Source organism: Drosophila willistoni, assembly GCF_018902025.1.
Source record: "Drosophila willistoni isolate 14030-0811.24 chromosome XL unlocalized genomic scaffold, UCI_dwil_1.1 Seg141, whole genome shotgun sequence".
In the NCBI taxonomy this organism is placed as follows: domain Eukaryota; kingdom Metazoa; phylum Arthropoda; class Insecta; order Diptera; family Drosophilidae; genus Drosophila; species Drosophila willistoni.
In genome coordinates this window covers 14095431-14119005 of record NW_025814052.1, presented here as the reverse complement: position 1 = coordinate 14119005, position 23575 = coordinate 14095431, and the positions used below count along the sequence as shown (strand labels likewise).

General features: G+C 34.2%; 1 protein-coding gene across 3 annotated transcripts; it reads right to left on the bottom strand.

The window, feature by feature from the left end:
• Positions 1-178: 178 nt before the first annotated feature.
• LOC6641350 (protein bric-a-brac 1) lies at positions 179-23575 on the bottom strand. Of its 3 annotated transcripts, none has more exons than XM_002064338.4 (7): positions 23461-23575; positions 2724-3045; positions 2132-2649; positions 1009-2059; positions 812-936; positions 617-729; positions 179-530 (listed from the first exon to the last, which is right to left on the bottom strand). In XM_002064338.4, the coding sequence occupies exons 2-7, from the start codon at positions 3012-3014 to the stop codon at positions 475-477; spliced, it is 2154 nt and encodes a 717-aa protein (XP_002064374.1). In that variant the 5' UTR covers positions 3015-3045; positions 23461-23575; the 3' UTR covers positions 179-474. The 3 variants fall into 3 exon arrangements, with proteins under 3 accessions (XP_002064374.1, XP_046867271.1, XP_023031004.1); XM_047011315.1 differs by having other exon boundaries at positions 622-729; XM_023175236.2 differs by lacking the exon at positions 617-729.

The window sequence follows — 23575 nt, the reverse complement described above, 5'->3', positions numbered from 1 at the left end:
AGTATGATTTTCACTCATACATCATTGAATGCTATTTGTAATACCGTTCTAATACATTATGTATAGTTGTTTTATAAAACAAAAATTTGTAAATTACTTATTATTCTTACGTATTGTTTTAATTTATTGAACTAATTAAATATATTATAATGCAAATGTGTACATATGTGCTATATGTATGTATGTGTATGTGTAAGATATCTTAGATATAACAAAAATAACATATAAAGGAAATCAGTTTCTTAGGAAACGTTTAAGTATTGTTTTTGTTTTTCTTTTTGTTTTGTTTTGTTTTTCATATTTTTGTAACGATTCTTCGATAATCTTATTAACTAGCCTCGTGTTCCTATAAAAACAAAAAACACAACTTGTAGGCAAGATGTCTTTTTTTTTCTAATAATTCAGATCATATGGTTAACTTAGATCAAATCTGTGGCGACGTTTGAGATTTTTTTGTATTTTCTTTGTTGGATTTCAAATCTGCGGACGTGTCCAGAGATCACTGAGATCCTTTTTTATCTTGCCCAGTTCTGAAAAAACAGTTGAAAGAAAATTTGGTAAAAAATTATAAAAATTATTTCATTATTTTTATTACAAAATAATGATAATAGTTTACCCAACTGGGAAGACAAAACGCCGCCATTACGAAAACTTAGATCGAAACGCGATTGTACAGCCAATTGATTAGCCGCTGATGAGGCAGAGGCAGAATTGCGAAATGCTGTCCCGCTAATTGTACAATGGGTCAAATTGGACAAACATATAAATTGAGATGGATTTCTCAAAAACAAACAAAACATTTCGTATTTACCTATAGGGATGTTTCAAACAGCCATAGACCTCACGATAGCGACCATAGAGAGTGCCATAGGACACTCCAAGTATTCGAGCTGCCTTCTTCATTTCAAGTCTTTTGTTTTTAATGGCATCCAAAACCTAAAGAGGGAGATCCAAAATATAATTATTAATGTCTTCTTCGGCTCAGGAAAGTTTTGCCCCAAAACTTACGCGCTTTGTGAATGGCTCCTCCCAGAATTGAGGTCGCCTTCCCTTGGCCAAATAATCATCCATTTTGATGACATCCTGCCACTGGGACAGCTCCTCATTGGTCAAACGCAACTCGGCTGCATCGTAGTCAATGTCAGCATAGTCACCAAGGGTGGATGGAGCAATATGCTCATTGTTATTACTATTACCGTTGCTGACAGCTGCCACAGCTGCCGCAGCAGCAGCAGCGGCCACTGCTGGGGCAAAATCATGAGCCATCAGCATACCATGCTCATTGATTAGATAACCGGCGCCGGCGCCGGATCCAGTAGCAGCAGCAGCAGCAGGTCCTGCTGAACTTTCAGGTCTAGATGTATCTGATGAGGCATTATCATAGTTGAAATTGGCAGGCAATAATTTCAGTTTTTGTGACTGAATTGGAGAGTCCGCTCGATTGGCCACCAAATGCTCATTTTCTATCTCCTCCACAGGCTTTGGGAGTGCAGTCTCGGGCCCCGATTCGTGCTCGGACTCTGCAGCTGGTGGACAACGTTTGTTTAATACATTTTCCTGCTCGCCACTAAACCGTTTGGCATGTCGCAACTTGCCATGACGTTCCCGACGCTCTGTGATCTTGTCCAGCTTTTTGGTTGGCAGAGCAGTTGGCTCTTCCTGGTTTTGTGGCTGCTGGTGGACAACGTCTGCAGCAATTGCATCAGCTGCATCATCACTAACACCTGGCTCCTGTTCAGGATTCATATTTGGCTGCGGTGTTAGACTTTTGGGGGTTTCCCGATTTGATTCCTTATCCCCGTTGGGATAATTTTCCTCACTTGCTGTTGCGGCTGCAACTGCTGCTGCGGCTGCTGCAGCAGCTGCTGCTGCCGCCTGCAGTTGCTGTTGCTGCTGACGCAGACGTTGCCGCTGCTTGGGCGGGCATGCGGCGGGTGGTGAGGTCAGAGCACCAGCGGAATGTGCCGGTATTTGTGGTTCCTCACCAAAATGACGCGCTGTCTCCAAATAGGCGCGCTGGGCGGGCTCCAAATGTGCAGCATACTGGGCCAGTTTGCGTCTAGAATTTTGAGGGGGGAAATCCAAAAGAAAAATAAACTCAATTCACACACAAACAAATCAAAAATCTTACACATTAAACACATCGTAGGCATCGTCCAGTGGAGGACGTCCACGTTTGCGCTTGGGACCAAGATAACTCTCGACTGGAGCTGCAGCTCCTTCCAGATTGCAATTGATTGTACCTGTTCCTGCTCCTCCTGTTGGCGTTGATAATGGAGTCAATGATGGCATACGACCACCATTAATACCCAAATCTATGGCCGGTGGTGAATGACGATCACGATCACGATCGCGTTCGCGTTCCTTATCCCTTTCGAATGATGATTGGTTTACTGACTGATGTTGTTGTTGTTGCTGATGATGCTGCTGCTGCTGCTGGTGATGATGATGATGTTGATGTTGATGATGATGATTTAAAACCAAATCCTGAACATAACATTCACCCAAATTTTGTGGAGGTGAATGAAATTCGGTTGTTGCTGCTATTGTTGGTGGTGGTGGGCCATCTTCATCGTCCCGCCAAGTGACCTCGGCGAGACCCTTTATTTTGAGATCATCGGCGGTTTTTAGCAACGAAGGAAGGCTGGCCTACAATATAAAGTAAATGCATTTCTTTCCCCCTCTTTGCTTCTCTCTCTCTCTCTTTCTCTCTCTCTACTTACATGCTCTACATTGATTTCGCCTTTGTACATAAACTCAATCAGACATTTCACTTCGGCAAATGTGACATCCTTCATTATGATTATGGGATCCCTTTCGTTGGCATAATTGGACAAAACGGAATCGAAGAAGGTGCTGCAAGCACACAACACCACACGATGAGCCCTTATCAGTTGTCCCTCGCAGGCCAAGGTCACATCACAGAAGCAGCCACGATCCAAGAGCTGCGAGAACATGGTCTGCAGATTGCTATGATGGTATTTCCAACGCAGGCAATACTGCTGGGGCGTCATGATGATGACCCTTTATGTACTCGTTCCTCCTCTGCAAAAGATTATAAAGGGTAAAATTTTCTATGAAACTTCATTTATTTTCAAACAGAGTTTTTTTTTTTGGTAATATCAAAACAGGAAGGAGCAGAAGAAGAAGAAAACATGTCGCTTATTAAGTGACAACTACAAAAATTGTTTTTCAATTCCACATTCCCCAACGAGTATTTTTCAAAATCATATACGAATCTTTTTTTAAATCCTCAGTTACAAATGAGCTCATTTTCGAATCATAATCTCCTGATGAGGTGGGAGAAGGGAGGGCCCTTCTTTAAAATCAGTTTCGTATCTTTTTGGAGTCATACTTTTAATCAGTTAGTTACATTTTGTTAGTGTACTTTATTTAAATCAGCTTTAAGCTTTTTTTTTTGTTAAAAAGCGTTGGAAGTAATCATTTGTTAATAAAGAAAAGGGATTAAAAATGATTCATCAAGGTGATTTCTACTAAAATTTTTCAAAAATATATAATACTAATAGGAATTTTCTTAGTTTCTGTTTATAATTTTTAAAAAACCAAAAAAACCATTTCAAGCCTCTATTAAATTTTAAAAATAAGTCTTGCTGATTACACTTTATTACTTTTTTTTTGGGAAATTTATATCAATTATAGTTTTTTTGTATACATATTTTTAACTTTTCTGAATTTTTTGAGGGTTTTTTTGTTTGGTCGAGGAATTTACAAATTAAATTCAGAAGAGAGTTTAAAACAGAAAATCAAAAGTCATTTAATGTTCGATGTATATAAAAAGCAGTAAATATATATGGTTAAGGACCTACATACATATACATACATATATACATACATGCATACATACATACATAAATATGATGAAACTAAAGGAAAAAGTAAAACGATTTTAATCAGGTGATTTACAATCAAGCCAAAGTTTTTATACCCTTGAAAATGTTATTGAACCAATTATTAGGATTGACAAATTTGTCAAAATTTCTTAAATTTAATTCGCGAGTTAAAAAAGAAAAAAGAAGAAACTGAAATATTTCATGTCCTATTGCTGGAAATTTCAAAAGACTATGGAGGGAAAGTCCTGGAAATGAATGAAAGTAACTAAGAGAGACCACCACAGGCACACACACACACACACACACACACCATGAGCACATGGAGGCGGCGGGAGGCGCCACTTGGCTCACACAACACAACCGGCAAGTTTTTCTTGCCTAGCATCATAAAATGTTCGTCCTCATTTCATTTTATTATTTTGATTTTCTTCTGTTTTTTTTTTTGCCTTACCCAAACCCCAATATACTCTTCCCCTCCCCCAGCCCTTGCGAACCTCCACCACCAGGTTTTTCATATTTTCATAATTTTTTTTCTTTTTCTTTTCTCATTTTTGTTATGTACCAAGAGAAGAGGGTATATGAGAGAGAGGGGGGAAAGTGAAGGGGTGTTGTTAAAGGGAGACCAAATATTTTGCGAGTTTTTTTTCTTTCTCCTTTCTGCCATCGTGTTTTTATTTTCCATCATCATATGCACATATATATCACTACTTTATATATATTTTATATGTCAGTATTTCTCTCTTTTTTTTTTATAATAAATGGTTTACATGAAGATACAATACAAACAACAACAAAACCTTTTCGTTGTTCTAGCCTTGATTGTGGCCCGTTAGTTAATTGTTAAAGGGTTGGTAATTGGTTAAAACCGAGAGAAAAAATCCATTGACAAGGCAGCTAATAAGTGGGTAATCGGTCGATCGACGCTTTAAATCGTTTAATGTGGAGGAAAAACAGGGGCTTATCCTGATTTCGATATTTGAGACATGTGAATCTATCTGACAAATTGGTGCAAAAAACATGGATAAGCGGCAGATTCGTTACGCTTCAATTTGATTACTCTGTCTAGACTCTCGACACTCATATCCACCTAAGGGCACACACAGGCAAGGGCGCCACTAGAATGGGCAGCCAAGACCTCCTAGATGGTTCAATTTTATTAAGTTTTGAGGGAGTTCGTGAAACGAAAGTCGAAAGAATTGCAGAGCCCCCCGAATTTGAATCTTGGCTACGTCCTTGTATAGAGGGACCCGCGGGGGGGACAACTTCAGATCAAAATGTGAAACATCTTGATCTATTTACTTTGATCACTATCAGAAATTTCACAAATTATCAATTCTTAATATTACTATGAAATTTCTTTTCGATATTGAAAAGGTTTAAGCATTTCCTCAAAGGTTTTATCCTTTAATATAAAGATAGGGGGAAAAAAAGAGAAATATGGAAAATATGGTAAGGCAAAGGACACACATTCGCACACACACACACTCTTGCCTTCTCTCTTTCCTCTTATACAAAAATTCTTTTAATATTTTGCATTAAAAATGGCGCTATTTTTTTGTCTTTTATAATTTTTTTTTTCTTTGTTGACATAAAAATCGATATTCAAAAAAAAAAAAAAGGATCAAATTGAAAGGAAAAAAAAAACAACGAAACATATACAGTATATATGTGTGTGTGTGTGTATATATATGTACATACATATACTATATACCCATAAAAAACGTCAAGTAAAAAATTACAGCTTAAAAAGCAGGAAAAACAGCACACAGCAAAATGGTGAAAGACAGAAACTGAAAATAATAATAACAAAAAGAAATACATACATATATATGTACATTGCTATATATAAATGTGTAGATGTATGTATATATGTATATGGCAACAACAACAACAACAAAAAAACCCCAAGGAGAGTAAAGCAAAACAACAACAACAACAACGACGACGAAACGAAATGGTCGTTATGCTTTTTTTCTCTGTTCTGAAGCTTTTTGTGTTTTTATTTATCTTTTTTTTCCTCTTTTTTTTTTGTTTTTTGTTGTTGTTTTTTTTTATTTTTTTGTAGCTGCTGCTGTAATGTCTTTTTTCATTTTTATTTTTCCGCTCGCAACCTTTTTGCGTCAACGTCTCTCTCTCTTTCTCCCTCCCCTCTTCCGCTGCCCGCTGCCCGCCCTCCGCCGACCAACCAACCCATCCAAGCCTTAGACCCTGCTGCCAGCTCCCCGGCCCGCCTCCCGCCTCCGCCCCCTTCGTTACGCTCATGTAGCCAAACGACGTTTCTTGCCGTTCAGGAAAAAAAAAACAGCAAAAGAAGAAAATACAAAAAACAAAAAAAAAAAACTCGGAAAAAAACACGAAATCCAAAGAAGAAGAAAAATGTGATAAAAACTGAAAAATATTTTCCCTGAGAAAATCCAAAAGAAGTAAAAGCCAGGCAACAGCAAAACTCTGCTTCTCTGTCTCTCTCTCTCTTTCTCTCAAGTTGATGAGAAGGGGGCGGGGGCGGGGACGGTTCGGCATTTTGGGGCAGATTGGGGGCTCCATCTCCCTATGTGTGTCTGTATATGTGTGTGTTTGTGTATGCTTGGCGGGAAAAATATACTACTACAAATAAAGCATGTATTTTTTATGCCATTCTCTTTTCTTCTTTTATATGATTTCTTTTTTTATTTTTATTTTTATTTTTTTTGTTTTTTTTTTGAGACCCTGTTTTAAAAAAAAGAAAGAAAAACTACCCGATATCCAATGAAATTATGCAACTTAAACACTTGAAAAAAAAACAAAGAACTTTTTCAATTAAAATTAATAAAAATTTGCAAATGTTTTGAAATTGATCTCAAATACTTTCACCATAATGATCAAAGTACTTAACAGATTTCAGATCTTTGTAGGATCTTTGCATATTCTGCTTGGTTCTACCAACTATGACTCCACTTAAAGCAATTGGGAATGAGTAAATTTCGACAACAAATTGATTTATTTCGAATGTTTGAACAAAATATAGATAAAAATACATATTAGAAAGCTTTTTGAATATATTCAAATTCAAGTGAAATTAATCAATGAGACTAAAAACTGAAATAAACTGAATGAATACATTTTTCTAGTTCGAAATCATTCATTCATTCATTTAATGCTTGAGTGAATCAAATGAATAAAGAAGCGAATCTAATGTATGAGACGAATATAAGTACTCATATTTGACATTTCGTTTACTCGATGACTCATATAATTCGATATATAATTCTGTTTACAAGTTCTAACCCCTTCCGATTAAGCAATCTTGAGAGGTAGTTCCATCGGGTATAAAGATTCTTTATTAAAGAAACGACTTCTAGATTAACGAATAATTCATTTATTCGAATTTGATTAGGAAGGTGACCTGAAGAACCTCATCAAGAAAAGGCCGCTCCTGGGTTACCATTTTCAATACAAAATTTGTGTCATTTCTCAAATTGGTCATATTGACTTTCTAGGGTTAAAAATTCTATTATTTTACCATCACAGTGTTGGATAAAATGATAATATTTTTGAGGGAAGGGCATATGGGCATCGGTAATTCTGGAATTTAATCCCATCTCTTTCGCATCACTGTAGTTTTGTAATTCTCTGTTCGTGTGTGTGTTTTTTTTTCTTGCACATTTTTATTTTAAGGAGCTGAAATGTGTTTCGGCTCCATGTGGTGGGTCTGTCTGTATGTGTGTTGGGATCAAAAAACCCTTTTGCTATTGTATTTGTATGTGTGTGTGTGTGTGTGTGAGTATGGGTGTGTTTCCTTCTTGTGGGTGGCCCAGCTTGCCGGACATTGCGTTTTTTAATACCAGTTTTTCACATTTTCATACACAAACACACACACACACACACACATAAACATACATCTATCTTTACGTACATACGAATGTATGTATTTACTTATATAATATACAATGTGCATATGTACATAAATACATACATATGTACATTCGTACGAGGGTAATTTATTAAATAGTTGAAACTATTTATTTATATTTTATATAGAGCAAAACTTTCTTTCTTCTCTAATATATGTATACTACAAAATGCAAGCAAAAACTGTTCAACAAGGCAGAAGAAAGTGAATAGCATTACAATTATTGTTAAATAGGAGGATTTGGCCCCTTAAGGTATGCAATAGGCTGAACAAATGTCAGCTATTCCCGTTTATAACCTAATTACTTCAAATAGTATCTAAAAAACAATGTTTGAACATGGCCATTCCAAAATTGAATTGAATTTTCGACTGTTTATTGCATACATTAAGGGAACAAAGTTCCCATTTCAGAGTCCTATATCCTTTACTGCTGTAGTTCGCTGTATTCTTTTAATGAAAACTATATTGCAAATCGTAAATTTTCTTTACGTTTTCCTAATTAATTTCAGGAACTTCCCTCGCATATATGTATGTATCGCAACTTATATACTTTAGACAAATCCTTTTTTTCTCATTTCTTTCCCTTTTGCTGCAATTTGCACTGTTCTTTCTCATCATGTTTTTTATTATTTTTTTTTGTACCTCTTTTTAACTTTCTTTTGGCATTTCTTTGCCATTTTTCGTTTTGGAAAAAAAAGTGAAACGAAATAAGTTTCGTATTCTCAAGCTTTGTTGTCGTTGTTTCTCCCCTTTCCTTCCCTTTTTTTTTTTTTGACCCAAGTTGACGAGTTTTTCTCTTTATTTTTTGCGCTGTCCTTTTTCCCCCATTTGGACATAAAACGCAGCTACGTAGATTTTTTTTTTGCTTTTCCTGTGTTATTAGTACTAAAAATAAAAATGCGTTTTGTACACACACACACACACACACACACACACACACACATAAGGAAAAAAAAAACAAAAAGTGAACAAAATACTATAAAAAAGGGTAACAAAAATTGTTGGGGGAATTCTTGAAATTTATGGCCTGTGCTACGGTTGTTCGTTTTTTCTTCTTTTTTTAAAGGGGGGTCGGAAAACGGTTACAGGGGGTTGAGAGTCTATAGGGGTATAAAGCTTCAAAGTTACCTGACTAAGATATATATATGTATATCACACATATATGTACATATATCTCAGGATCTTGGGAAACAAACTAAATGAAAAACTTATTCATTATCCTTGTATATGGAAATATTATCAAAATATGATCAATATATTAACTTTTATTTTATATATAGTGTTGTCCATTTGACAAGACAATAATAAATGGCGCCCATATATGTAGGTATATATAGATCCTACAGTATTACTTGGGTACGAATCCATTAAAAATGCCTCAGATTTCGTCAAATGTTCAAATAGAACTAAAATTGTGTAATGAACTATAACATTAATAATTTTATTTGGTATTTATTAAGTGCTTTAAAAGATTTACAGTGAAATCTCGATGCAACAAAGTTCCTTTGTTATAACATAAAACTCGATAAAATAAAGTTTATATTAAGTCCGGTGAAAAAGTAATAAGTATCAATAGATATATGTATAATGCATATTATGAGAATTTACTGTATATATATAACTATGTACCGGCCTGGACATTTGTCCTTACTGTCCCTATTGTAAATCCAGGACTGGCTTATAGTTAAGCAATGTATACGATTTAATTTAGTAATTTTTTGTCCTTTTTCTTCTTCTAGGAATGTGGAACAATAAGGATTATAACGATCAGATCAGATTAGATCAGAAATTAGGTAAGTCCCAGTAATAAAACGAAACGTTTTATTTATTAAATCAGAGTAACTAAAGCTTTAACATTAATTTATATACTAATAAATTATGAAGCGAAAAAAAATGCAAAACTTTAAAAGGAATTTCTTTGTTCACTTCCTTTATTTTGTTACACAATTTGCATATTGTTTGTACATACACATAAATATTTCTATGTATGTGTGAGTATGTGAACATATTATTATATATGTACATACATACATATGTATGTATGTATGTGTATATATACATAAATTTATGTAAAAGGTACTTAATATAAAATTTGTACACAACAAAACAAAAAATACAAAACTTGTAATAAAGAAAAACAAGGAAACTTTCCCCCTTGAAGCAAACAAAACAAAACAAAAAAAAAAAAAAACAAAAATTAAAAAAAAGGTTCCTCAACTAACCCTAAATTTCAAAATGAATTTTATCGCACCATAAAAAAAAAAAAAAAACAGAAAAAGAAGGAAAACATTTGAAATTTTCAGTAACTACAACAACAAACTTTACTCTTCCCGCCACTTCCTTCACCAGCGACCGCAACCACTCAACCACCCACCCACCCAACGAGCCACCCATCTATCTACACACACACACACACACACACACACACACACACACACACACACACACACACACACATGAACGTGATAGAGTTATGTGTCTAAATATTTGTGGCAAATTATATATACCACCCACCCCCTCTCCACCCATCACCCCTAAACCCAACCCAACCCATTCCACTTTTTTTTTGTTTTTTTTTTTTTTTTGAAGAGGAGACACATTTTATTTTTGGCGCCAGATTAGACAACGGCAATTTGAAAAGTTGACTCAACGGATTTTTTTTTGTTTTGCTTTTCTTTCCTTTTTTTTGGTTGTTGTTGTTTTTGTATTTTAACTTGATAGAAAAAATTAAAATTTATTTTTCGTTTTGTTTTTCAAAGAACTTGATTATCTGCTACGCTTCGATAAACAACGAATTCGAGAAGTTTGAGATAAAAAAAAAGACCAAAAATAATAAAGGAAGAAAAATACACCAACAAAACAACAACAAAAAACAACAAAAAAAACAACAAAAAAACAACAAACGTGTTGGGGAAACGAGAAACCACGAACAAAAGAAAAGAAAAAACCAAACAAAGGAAATACCAAAAACACGGTGAGAGAGAGAGAGGGAGAGAAAAATTCTTCAATTAGTTAAAAAGAAAATCTGAGCAAGAAAATTTTCTTATCAAAACTTTGCCTCAACTTTGAGTTAAATTTTTCCATAGATTATTTTTATGCATTTTTCTACATATCCTGCAAATCGAATCACATTGTCAGTTCAAATGTTTTCATCCAATCCATCCACCCATTCCCATGGCCCTTGGAACCCTTTGGTTGGGAAACTAAGAACCTTTGATAAGGTTTTCATTTGGAAAATCTTTTCATAACCCTTTGACTCTTGGCGGCTAAATAAAAACAAATCTCAAAGACCTTCTTTTGGCCCAATTGCTACAGGCCACGCGCTGCCTTAAACCGGCCCTGGTTCCCACTGGACACCCCCAAAATAATAATTGAATACTTCTTCTTTTGACATTCAATTGATATTTGGGTAAGCGAACTTAGTAAAGCGTACATAATGTGTTTTTTGGTCTATATATATCAATTATAACGGCTTATTTGCTTAATTTAGATATTATAATCTATAAACTTGTCGCCGAGCCATCTGATAGAATAAGCAAAGGTAAAATTATTACAAAAAAAAAAAAACAAAAACAAAAGGCCCTAAAACAAAATCTGGTTCTTCTGGATAGGACTCCTATTTATGGTAAAGTCCTGTTTGGTCTCCCCACGCCCCCTCCCCCTCTCCCACTCTCTCTCCCTCTCATACATAGCATCTCCTTCTTCTTTTAAGTCGTCATCCCAAATGAGGTTCAGCAACCTTAAAGCCTAGCTGAAGATACATTTGTATCTATGTATCTTTCTCTCTCTCTGTCTATCTCTCTTCCTCTTTGTGTATTTGTGTTGTGATGCCAAACTGGACGTTGCGTTGTCTCCCCCAGGTCTCCCCTTTTATTGTTGTTGTTTTTCTTCTTTTTTTTGTTTGTGTTGCAAAATTATTAGAAGAAAGACCTCAAAAAAAAAAAAAAAAGAAAAAGAAAAGAAAAAAGTGCAGTCTAAGACGAAGAAAAAGAATAAGACGCCGCATAAGTCAAGACGCAGAGAAAAATAATGCAAATAATAAAAAAGAAAACAACAAACCAAAACCAAATAACAACAACAACAACAACCGACGACGAGCGGAAGGCGAATGCACTTGCACTTGGTTGAAGCAACTGCAACAACAACTACAACAACAACAATAACAATAACCTTCTCATAGTTGTAGAGCATCGTAAAGTCGCAAGATGTTTTTTTTGTTGTTGTTGTTGCAAGTTTTTACTTTTTTTTTTGGAACGTTTTATGATGATGCTTCTTCTTCTGCTTCTGCTGGAGCTGCTGCTGCTGCGTATCTGGCAGATACTTTTAATACTCGCGCGAATCCATATACATATAACTATCTATGTATGTATGTATGTGTGTGTGTTTGTCTGTGTGTATGTCTTAGCCAAAACCCAACAAACAACTCAGCAAAAATCTCAATGTACGTACTTGAATCCCAAAAGTGTTTTGTCTCGCATTGATCTCTCTCGGTGAATGAATTCAAAAACCTGTACCTTTTTCCTAAAACACTTTCCAATGTTGCAAAATCAAGTCTGGAGGGGTTTTGATTTCGATTTATCTTTTGAAACTGAATCTTTACTAACATTTCTATGCCCATCCTTTCCAGCATGCTGCCAAACAGAGCCCAGTTTCTTATTAAAACCAATTGTTTATGCAATTGTCTGCTGGGTAATCATTTCAACCTGCATATGTATGTGTAGGTGTTGTTGTTGTTGCCATTGGACTTGGCCTTATTTGCAATTGTATTTGTTGCCGCTGTTGATGTTACCTGCAATTGTTGTCTAAAATTGATTTTGGACATTTAATTTAAATTTTATTTGCAAGTTTTTATGATAAATATGATAATACTAATACGCCCTTGCTTGTAGCTACTAACTAACTAAAGAACGAATAAGATTAACTCTTCAATTGATTATAAATTTCAAATATGCCTAATTGACTTGATTGTTACAATTGGAATTAGATGAACTTGACTTCAATTTAAATACTCAAAATAATTTAGTGGAAAAATTCTAAGTTGCTTCTTTTTTCCCCTTGAGAAACTTCCGATTCAAAGCTTCAAATTTTTGTTTGCCTATAAAATGCAAGGGTATACAGATATTCACATGAAATGCACACCATCATTTCGCAGATCTCATAGAAATAACAAGAAAATGCCATCAAAATTTGTTTATATAGAAGTAAACAGTAAATTGATAAGTCGAGGTATTTGCTGGCAACTCATTTTAGATCATCATCCTTCCTTAACCCAACCCAAGACTTGAAACTTTCTTAGCAAAATAAACACAAAACGCTTATGAGTGATAGAATGAGGGAGGCATCATTAGATATACGATCTTTAGACTTTTGGAGAGTGAAAGAAAATCTGTTGAGAAAAATGTTAACAAAAACAACAACTTCGCCTCCTTGCACACATCTTCGCCTTCGTCCAGCACTCCACTTCATCATATTCTGTTTCGTTCTCTTCCCTTGCATAAATAAACTAACCAAAGACGACTACAGAAAAGCCCACAAAATGAATAAGCAGTTTCTCGTGTTCAAATCAAAAAGAATCAAACAAAAAAAAACTATACAAAAATAAAAGGAAGTCATGAAAAAGGAAAAAAATGAACAAATATATAGATACACATGTATGTATGTACATATACTGGTATGTGCAACTGTTGGAATCAATTCAATTCAATCTTTTTTCCAATTTAATTAAATCTCTCTTCCAATCCAGTATGCATCAATATTCATCATCAATATTCTTCCGTGTCTTCTTCAGTCAACAAAAAAAAGAGTTGCTCACTAAACTGACTAAAACATGAACATGTTCTCTCCCAATTGTTCTTTTTCGCTCACTTGTTCTACTTCACCAACTAAAAATCATAAATTTATATTAATAATATTATCAATACAAAGTTCTGAATCATTATGCTGAGCAATGAAACAAGTCGGCAGTAAAGTGAGAAACTAAATAACTGATCAGAGAGAGGAGACCAAGTGAACAAAATGAGTGAAGTTCACTCACATAAACTAACTTTAATGCATCCAAGTTCTATGTTTAATTTGAAATCTCTTCAGTTTACAACCTCTTGACCTTTTCAGACCTTACAGATCCTTGAGAATTTTAAGCCTACAAATTATTATATGATAAATGAAAATTAGATTATTTAATCCATTAGAATTAAGTCGACAAACTGATATCGACCCAAGGAGTTTACATCCTTTTTTCTACTTCTACGTGTATACAGTGAAAACTCCCATGGGCGGACAGGCACGGTTGCAGTATTTGTGTGATCACAAATTTGGGACTATAAAATTTGTTCGCCTGGGGGAGCTCTTCGCGACTATAGCTCAAAGATGATTGAGATTTAAACGAGTTCCTATAATTTCAATTCCTTCTTCCAAATAATATACATATTTTGGCAAGCAGTTTTCATCACCTTTTTCTTTTTTATCGAGAGTACGAGGGAGGAACCAAACTCTATGGGGAGGAGGATCCAAGTTGAAGCAGGTGCTACGTCGGACCTTTAAGTCCGGATCTAGCACTATGTAAAAACTTGCAGTTCTCTCTCACTCTCACACTCAGCTTAATTCTATGTCTCTTTCTCTCTCTCTTTCTCTCTCTCTCTCCCTATCTTACATATGTACATAGTATGCAAACGTTTTGGATATTTTCTTCTTTTTTTCCTATTTTCTGTTTTTTTTTTTTTTGCACAAGACAGAAAACACAAATTGCGTTGCGAAAAAAGGAAAAGCTGCTTTTCTCAGAATGGTGAATGGAGTGCATGAAGGAGAACAAACGGGGGCGGTGGGGGGGGGAGTGAACAGAAGCTCTTTGGCTTTTTGGTTGCGGCACACAAAAAAAAATGGGAAAAAAACAAGAAAAGAATATTCGCAAGATACTCGAAGGAAAAACTCACTTTACTTGGGTATTGGGTAAGGTGCCACAAGATGGGTGAGACGGGAAGATGTTAGTGGGGGGGAATGGGGCAGGGACGACGGGGGGAATCACCGCGAACATTCATCAAGAAAACTGTCGTTGTTTTTTTTTTGTTGTCGTTTGTTATTTTCTATGTGTCGATGTGTGTGTGTGTGTGTGTCTATAAGTACTTTAGCCTCGTCTATAGATTCTAACTCATATTACTTGTTCTCTCCCACATACCTGCATTTATTTTTATTTGTTTTTTGATTTGTTATTTTCATTATTTAACATATACATATATATTTCTTGTTGTTGTTGTGGGCCTAATAAAAAAAAAAAAGGTTGAATATATGTGAAATTAAGACATGGCAAAAAACAAGCATCATCCGCCAATTCTTCCTCTTCCCAACAGGCAATCTCACTGACCTCTGGGCCTCCACCCGCCATCCGGAGCTCCTCCAGAGTTGTTTTGCCGCTTTTTGCGTTGCACTCATCGCCGAGTTGTATCTTTTGGCTGGTTTTTTTCCTACTTTTTAGCCATGGCATCAGCTGAAGCGTTTTTTTCATGGTGTCTCACTTTATATTTCGTCAACCCTCTTGTTGGCTAGAGACTATTTTACTTTATTGATCAAGAGAACGAATCTTTACATCTTTGAAATGTTTTCGCTTTATTCGATTTCGATCTTTAAGTTAAAAACTGCACCAAATTGATTTGTAAAATTAAACACAATGCCAACTAACTCTTTGTGGCGAAAAATATCACCAAAATCGAATGAAAGTTTTCATGTAGTTGGAATTCTCAACTAGTTTTAGCATCGATGATATGCAACTCTGGATTTTTTAGCAAAGACATTTAAAATCTTATATATTCATAAGATTTATAGACACAACGCCGACTAAAGCCCAGCTTTGTTCTTAATGAATAATATTTATTGCAAATTTCTTGTTTATTGGTTAAATATGGGGAACCTTGGCAAATATGTCTACTACATGGGATGGGTAAAAAGGAATTTTAGCTTGGAAAATTCTCTAGACACAATAAATATTATTTTTTTGTGACGGTCTTGGGGGTCAAACTCGTTTAAAATTTATAGATTTATATTTATTTTCAATATTATTATCTAACACACACAAAAAAGGTGGAATCTCCAGTTGCAAGCTTTGCCGTTCTTTTTTCGCTTCATGTAGTTTGAATTCCCAACTACTTTTAGCGTTGAAGATATGGTATGGCCATTACAACTGTGGATTCTTTAGCGAAGTCTGCTGATGATAGAACTTGGTGGTTCTTAAAATAGCTATACAGACAACCTGCTCACCTTTTGTGCTGCCTGTGACAGAGTGTCTTACAAATAAATTAGTAAGATTTATTGACCTGAAGCCCCGCTAAAACCCAGTTTTTGATTATCTAACTATATTGCCAAATATTCTCAACTTTAATTCTCCACGTTTTGGTTTATTTTGTGAGCTTTTGTCGGACCAAATTTTGAATATAGATGATCATTAGATTATATACATATTGTTTTCGATAAAAAGTAGAACCGCTAAGCTAAAAAGGATGCTCTAAAGCAAGACTGAATGCTATTTACTTGTATTGAAAGATTCTTTTGAGGCAGACTGTATACCACATTTTGATTGATAAAAACTCTTGCAGTTTTTCTTTTGTATATTTTGTGTATTTAAACTAACTATGAGCTAAGACAAATGACAGCAGCAGCAACAACAACAACAATAAATTGAAAAACAAATTTTAACCTTGAAGATGATAATGGTGACATTTGTTTGTATATACGTATGTATATTCCTCGGTGGATACTGAAACAGAAGTTTTATCATTGCCCAATGCCATTCGTCTTGTATGTAGAGAGAAAGAGAAAGAGAGAGAGAGATGGAGCTAGCGACAGAGTCGTCTCGTTGTCATCTCCTTGAAATGAGCAATTCGTTTTTTTTTTGGTTGTCCCTTAACAAAAATCTCGTTCTTTTTTTTTATTTTTTGTCGCGTGTGTTTGTTTTTTCTTTGTGACTTTGTAATTTTTTACATCTTTCGTTGTTGTTGTTCCTGCAACGTTTTTCTGCGTACGAGTGTTTTATAAAATTGTACAATTTTGTACGAGACAATGTCAAGAAGGGCCAAAAGCTACCGCCCCCCCGCCACTCTCCACACACACACACAAACAGCTCCACAATAGCCTCCCCTCCGCCCCCTGCCACCACTCACCTCACACATCGTGGCCCAATCGAACGAACACATATCAAGCGAAACAAAATAAAACCAAAACAAAAAACACAGAGTGAATATTGAGATATAGTATTTTCACCCCAACCCACTGCAACCCCCCTTCCATCACGCCTCTGCCCTCTTTCAACTGCCATTCTTTCGACAAAAAAAAAGAAGTGATTTACTCTTTTCGTAATGTGCATGACTCGCTTTATATACTTTTGTATGTACGTAGATACAATACATTTTTCATATACATATAATGTATAAGAGATTCATTTCCTCTTTTTTTCCCCATAATACTCTTGGCAAATAAATGTAAAACGACCACTTTTAGTTACATGTTTCTACTAAATATCTGTTCAGACCATGGAAGAAAATGATTTCGAAGGGGATCCTATCAAAAAATCAAGATTTTTTGCTATTACAAGGACTCCACTCCCTCCCCAAGGATCCATTAAATGGCTTAGACACGTCTAAAATCGAAAAATTTCAAAATCATTAAAGTTCCTATGAAAATTCAAAGTATCTAACACATAATAGTTAAAACTAGAATGAAATAGAAATTATATTCAATCTTTACGCCCTTCTCTGAGGGCAAATTAGACAGGAGCTCAGGACACAGAAATGACAAATAAAACCAAAACCACAATAAAAACCAATAATAGTAAACTATTTTACACCAAAAATTAGTTATACATAGGAAGTATACCCAATTAACTAAGCCCCATAGCCCGCACTTCTTTGAATCTGGCCCTGATTACGTTATACCTACTTCTGCCAAAACTATTCAGAATTTCGGAACCTAAACATTAGTTTTAAGATGTTTCTTCAGAGAGTAGTAAAACACCATATGTATAGAAACTTAGTTTTAGTAAGAATTCTAAATATTAATTCATTTAATTATTGCAAATGTAACATGTAACCTATTTTTAGGGAATCGGGCATTCGAGAGGCGAAATCGTGACCAGTTTTGAAGGTTAATACACGCTTTTGGGGCGTAAATTTGTCTTCGCCACTGTATTGCAGGGTATTTTGTATTTCATCTTGATCCCAATTCCCTTCTCACAACCGTACACTAAGACAAAATGTGGTAAAAGGACAAGAACAACGTTTTGGAAGAACAATTTCCATAAAATTGTTCAGTATTTTCAACATAAGCGGCATAAACTAGTCGATCTGTATATATTGTTTATAATTTTTTGACATACCCCACGATGTTTTCTCTCTCTATATTTCAAGTTGACTTGCTCCTCATGCTAACCCCCTCTCGACTCCCCCTCCTTCTACTCATTTTTTTTTTGTTTTGTTGTGTTTGTTGTTCTCTGTGCAAAATATAAATTAAGTTTTTCTTGTATTTCTTTTTGTTGTATAATTTTTTGTTGGAATTTATACATATATATGTATATATTTTTTCTCTCTTGCTTCCTTTTCCATCCTGGTGGTTGTTGTTATTGTTTTTTCTTCTCTTTTTTTTTTGTTTTTTTGACCAGCCAAAGTTCAGTTTCTGTTTCTAGTTTTTCTGCACTTTGCAACGCGCCAAACACAAAAGAAAAGAGAAAGAAGAGAAACGACAACAACAACAACAACAACAAAAAGCACAGAAAAATGAACAAGGAGGCAAAAGGCACAAAAACCGAGCAACAGTAAAAACGAACATTTTTTTTTCTTGCTCCCCGGATTCTTCTTCTTCGTTCTAGGCGGTCGGTATATATGGTATATGGCGGATACCCATGATGATGATGATGACGATAGCATGGGAGGGGAGGGGAGGGGAGGAGGCGGCTTCAGAGCTCGAAAGCGGGAAGTTCAAAGGCGGCGGCGGTGGCGGCATTTTGGGGTGACGTTGGGTGGGCCGTGAGGCGGGCGGGGGGGAGACGATGGGAAAAGGAGGTAAATAAATAAAATGCTCGACTTTATTTTCACTGGCAATGTTTGCCTCTTCTTTTAATATTTTCTTTCCCTTTCTTTTATATATATGTATAAAACAAAGTGAGGGCAGAAAAAAAAAACTATAACAAGCCAAAAAAAACAAAAAAAAAATTAGTCATCGACTTTTTCTTTTTTCAGCCATTATTTGTAGTTCCTTTACAAGGAAGAATCGTGTGGTGATAGCTGTAGATATAGATATAAGATATAGACACACACGATATTGAATGTGATCAACTTAAAATGAGGGCTAAAGAGCTTTCTAGTTAATATCTATGCTATACCTCATTTCTCCTAAAAGTATGCAACAGCTTAACTCGATTTTCAATTTGAATCATTTTTGAAAACAAAAACATTTCAAATATTTGAAATTAAAACAGATTCAAGTCAATCTTGTGGCTGTTCGAGAATATATATTGTACATACTTTATGGGGTCGCAAAAAGTTCCTTCTGCCTTTTGGAGACTTGAATATGCCATTACACCCAATAGGTGCATGGTATATGCAATAATTCAGTTTAAACATTATCGTTATGACACGAAAAATGTGTTTTTTTTTCATCTTTCTCTCTGGCTTTCAATACATGTTGATGTATTTTATGAAACGATTTAATAACGAAAACAATTATTCAATTTAAATTAAATAGTTTTTTTTTTGGTTGTCCCTAAAGTTTGTTAATTTTTTGTCTTTTTTTGTCTTTTTGTCTAATTTAATTTATATTTTCAATTATCCCTCAGAAGCATTTACGAAAAATTTAATTGAGAATTTTTTGTTTGGTTTTTTTTTTGTTTTGTGTTTTTTGATATGTGCAATTTGTTTTAATTCAACATTCTCATTTGGGCAAGGCAAATAAAAAGTAAAGAAAAAATGTTTAAACATAAGCACAAAAAATTTGGAGCAACAAATCGGTGAGTCGATTGCAAGATACCCTGCAAAAAAAGGTACATTAAATAATGAAATGAGATGAATAAAGTCGCAGAACGAAACTTTTCCGATCTCATGGAGTATCGAATCGATCTAGCCATGACCGTCTGTATGAGAACATCTAGATCTCGGAGACTATGACAGCTGGAGTTATTAAATTTGGTATATAGACTCGTGTAGTATGTACGTATTGCATGTTTATTTTTGCCACGCCCCCTTCTGTCCTTGCAATGTAAATACAAAAGTTGTTCTCAAAGATATTACCAGATGGCGACATCAAATTTGAAATGGAATGGTCATAAAAGTTGAAAAACAATTTCGGGATGTTCATAATAGTTTAAGAAATTGGTTTTTATTAAAGGGATTCCACAATCCTTCTTCCAATCATAACCGTATGATATGATATATACCCTTTTTTGCAAAATCCTGATTTACAGGGTGCAAAAAATTTAAAAAAAAAAAAAAAAAAAAAAAAGACCAACCCGCGGAAGCAAATAAATTGAAAAAACCAAAAAACAAGAACACAAAAACAACAACAAAAATTGTATAACAAAAACAACACAAAAAATAAAAAATTGAAATGAAATGTATTAAAAATAACAATAACAAAAAAAAAGGCAAGCGACCACACAAAACAATTTGTTTTTTTGTTCATAAAGTTTTTTATGCGTTTTTTTGTTTTGTTTTTTTTGTGATTCATAATTTCAATTGAGATTCAGTTTTTTTCATTTCTTTTTTTTTTGCGTTTTTTCGGGGAACTTTTTGTTGTTGTTGTGCGTGTTTGTTTTTCTTTAATCTCTTTTTTTTATATGTATGTACATATTTATTTTTTGTTATTTTCAATACCCTTGCAAAACACAAAAACAAAGAAAAGGTCCAACTACAACAACATCAAGCCATTATGAATAGTTTTTTTTTCTTCTTCTTGTCCTTCTAGCGTAAGTTTTGACAGGCATTCTTTGATCAAGTCGATCGACTGAGTGTATTGGCTTTTTTTCAAATCATAAAATATTGAAAGTATGCAAGAGTATTTAAGCCTCGATATGTCAGTAAAACAAAAAAAAAGGTCATCGCTTTTTATATTTTTCAGTTAATTGCATAAAAATGGAGAGCGAATTGGGGGTTTTTTTCCGGTTTGGAATTGTATTTTTCGATCGCGACATAATTTTTTTTTTTTGGTGATGGCTTCTTCTTCTTCTTAACACACTTATGTACATACATATATATATGTATGTATGTATATATTTAATATATATTATCATTGTACAACGGAAATAGTTTTTATCTTTCTCGCTTTTAGATTTCTTTTGCTTTGCCTTTGCCCCACCACCATAATTTTTCCATTCCTCTTTGCCTTTTCATATACTTACTCTCTTTTCCTTACTCATTTTTGTGTTTGTTGCTTAAAATTATCAGCAACGTTGCTTAAAGTTGTGTGGTTAACGTGTTTTTGTTGTTTGATTTTATAGCCATTTCTGATACCCTGCAATACCAAAATTAGTCGTTGTCACCTGCTTCAACTTTGTGTTAACTCATTTACATCATATATTCATCATAATACGCCGGAAATTTGATCGTTTTCTAAAACATTCTTCAATATAAATTGTGGATTGGTTTGCATAATTGAATCATTACCCATTAATGGGTATTCGAAAAGTTTAAAATGTATTGAGGTATTATTGTTTTCTTAACGTTTTCTTTTTTCTCTAATTTGCTTAGCTTTTTGTCTTTGTTTTTAATTATAAAAATATACTCTGATATCACAAAAGAAAAACAAAAACCACAAAACATGAATTGTTGGAATTGTTTTTGGATTGCTTCTGGCAGAGGTCATGACTATTTCAAGATGTCACCCACCCACAAACAAAAAATGAAATACTTTTTAATACTTAATATTTGTAATACAAATCAAACCAATAGAGCGATAAAGGGATTGATTAAGAAATTATGTTAATCCTCGAACTTTAAATTCAATAAAATATATGAATATTTTGGGCTAGCAATTTTCATTTTTTGTTTTTATGATATTTTGAAATGCCATCAAATTACAATGATTACAATGAAAAATGAAGTTATTTTTAAGGGTTTAAAAAAACAACTAAAGGGAACTTGCTAAAAACTGAGGGACGACTTGCTTCTAATCAACAAATGCAAGAAAAAAAAGCAAAACAAAATAAATTATTATTATTTTTTAACATCCCATTACTGTATATGTATGTTTGAATGTGTGTGTGTGTTTTGGCTGTGGCGTGTGTACAAATATACAGATGGCCCCCTGACTTGTTGTTGTTGTTGTTGTTGTTTTTGGACAATGAACTTGAAATTTGGAGCATGGAAATGTGTGTGAGTGGAGCGCGCACACACACACACACACAATGATGACGCGCCTTCTTTAGCCGAATATCGTTGTGAAAACAAAACAAAATCTAATAAAATTGCGAACAAAAACAGAAAGAGAGTGAAAGAAAGAAAAAAACAGCGGCCCAATCAAAAGGGGGGAAGAGAGACGAAAGAGAGAAGTAAACGGCAATAGAGAGATTGTATGTGTGTGTGAGAGAGAGAGAGAGAGAGAGAGAGAGAGAGAGAGAGAGAGAGAGCGATTTGCAATTAAAATTTTTTGTTATTTAAAGAAATGCAAAAAAAAAAAAACAACAACAGCAAACAACCAGAAAAAAAATGAAATACATTCCAAAAGTTAAGAGGGAAAATTCAAAAAAAAAAAAGACAAACAAAAAACCTGGCAAAAAAAATTAATTACCAACTCACCTTAGAAATAAAAAAGGAAGGCAAAAACACAACAGCAAGCAGCAGCAGCAACAACAACAACAACAAATGGAAATCTCTTGCCGCACGAATTTAATTTAATTTCGATACCCTACTATGGAAAAGGTATATAAGGAAAGCTATTAACAACTAAACAATTTGAATTTTTGATTTACAAAAAAATCAGAGAATGTATAGATAGGCACAATCAAGAGAATAGCCAGGATTAGGATTGTGGGCGGATGTGGGGCAGACATTTTTCAACTGAAATCATTTAAAAAGAGATATTTTTCTCTAAATGAATTATTAAAAACAAAGTTACTCTAAAAAATACCCTTCTCAACCTGCACGATCGGTGTAGGGTATAAGAAATGTCGAGACAATCACCGAAGATTCAACCTCTACTTTTTTTTTGTCGCTTCAAATTTTTCACTTCTCTTTTTGTTAGCATTTTTTGTGCTTTGTGCAATTAGTCGGCTGTTTTGTTTAAAAAAATATATATGTATATATATAATATATAAATATAAGTACAATATTTCAGATTTCCTGCGCAAAAAATGCAAAACACAAAAAAAAAGAAGCATAAAAACAATTGTTTATAATTATTATTTATGCCAATTTCAATAACAAAAAACAACAACAATAACAAAAAAAAGTCAACAAACCCGGAAACCTTCACAGAGAACAACGGGGATTTTTTGTTTTGTTTTTTTGTTTTTACTTTGTTTTGCTTATTTTTGTTGTTTTGTTGTTTTGTATCGTAATATTTACAAATACCAACAAAACAACACAAAAAAAAAAACAATAATTTTGTAAATTTTTATTTAGTCATTTATCTGCCTGTGTTGCGTGTCATTGCAATTATTTTTTATTTTCTTTTTTTTAGCACATTAAATAAATGTTTTTTTTCGCTTTTTGTTATTTTTTTTGCTTTTTTTGTCTGTTTTGTTTTTCTCACCTTTCTTTATGGCTTTCTTGTTTTTATTCTGCCTTTGTTGTTGTCTTATCTTTCAGTTTATTTGTAAGTGTTGTTGTTTTCTTTTTTCTCTCCCCTCAGCAAATTTTCATTCATT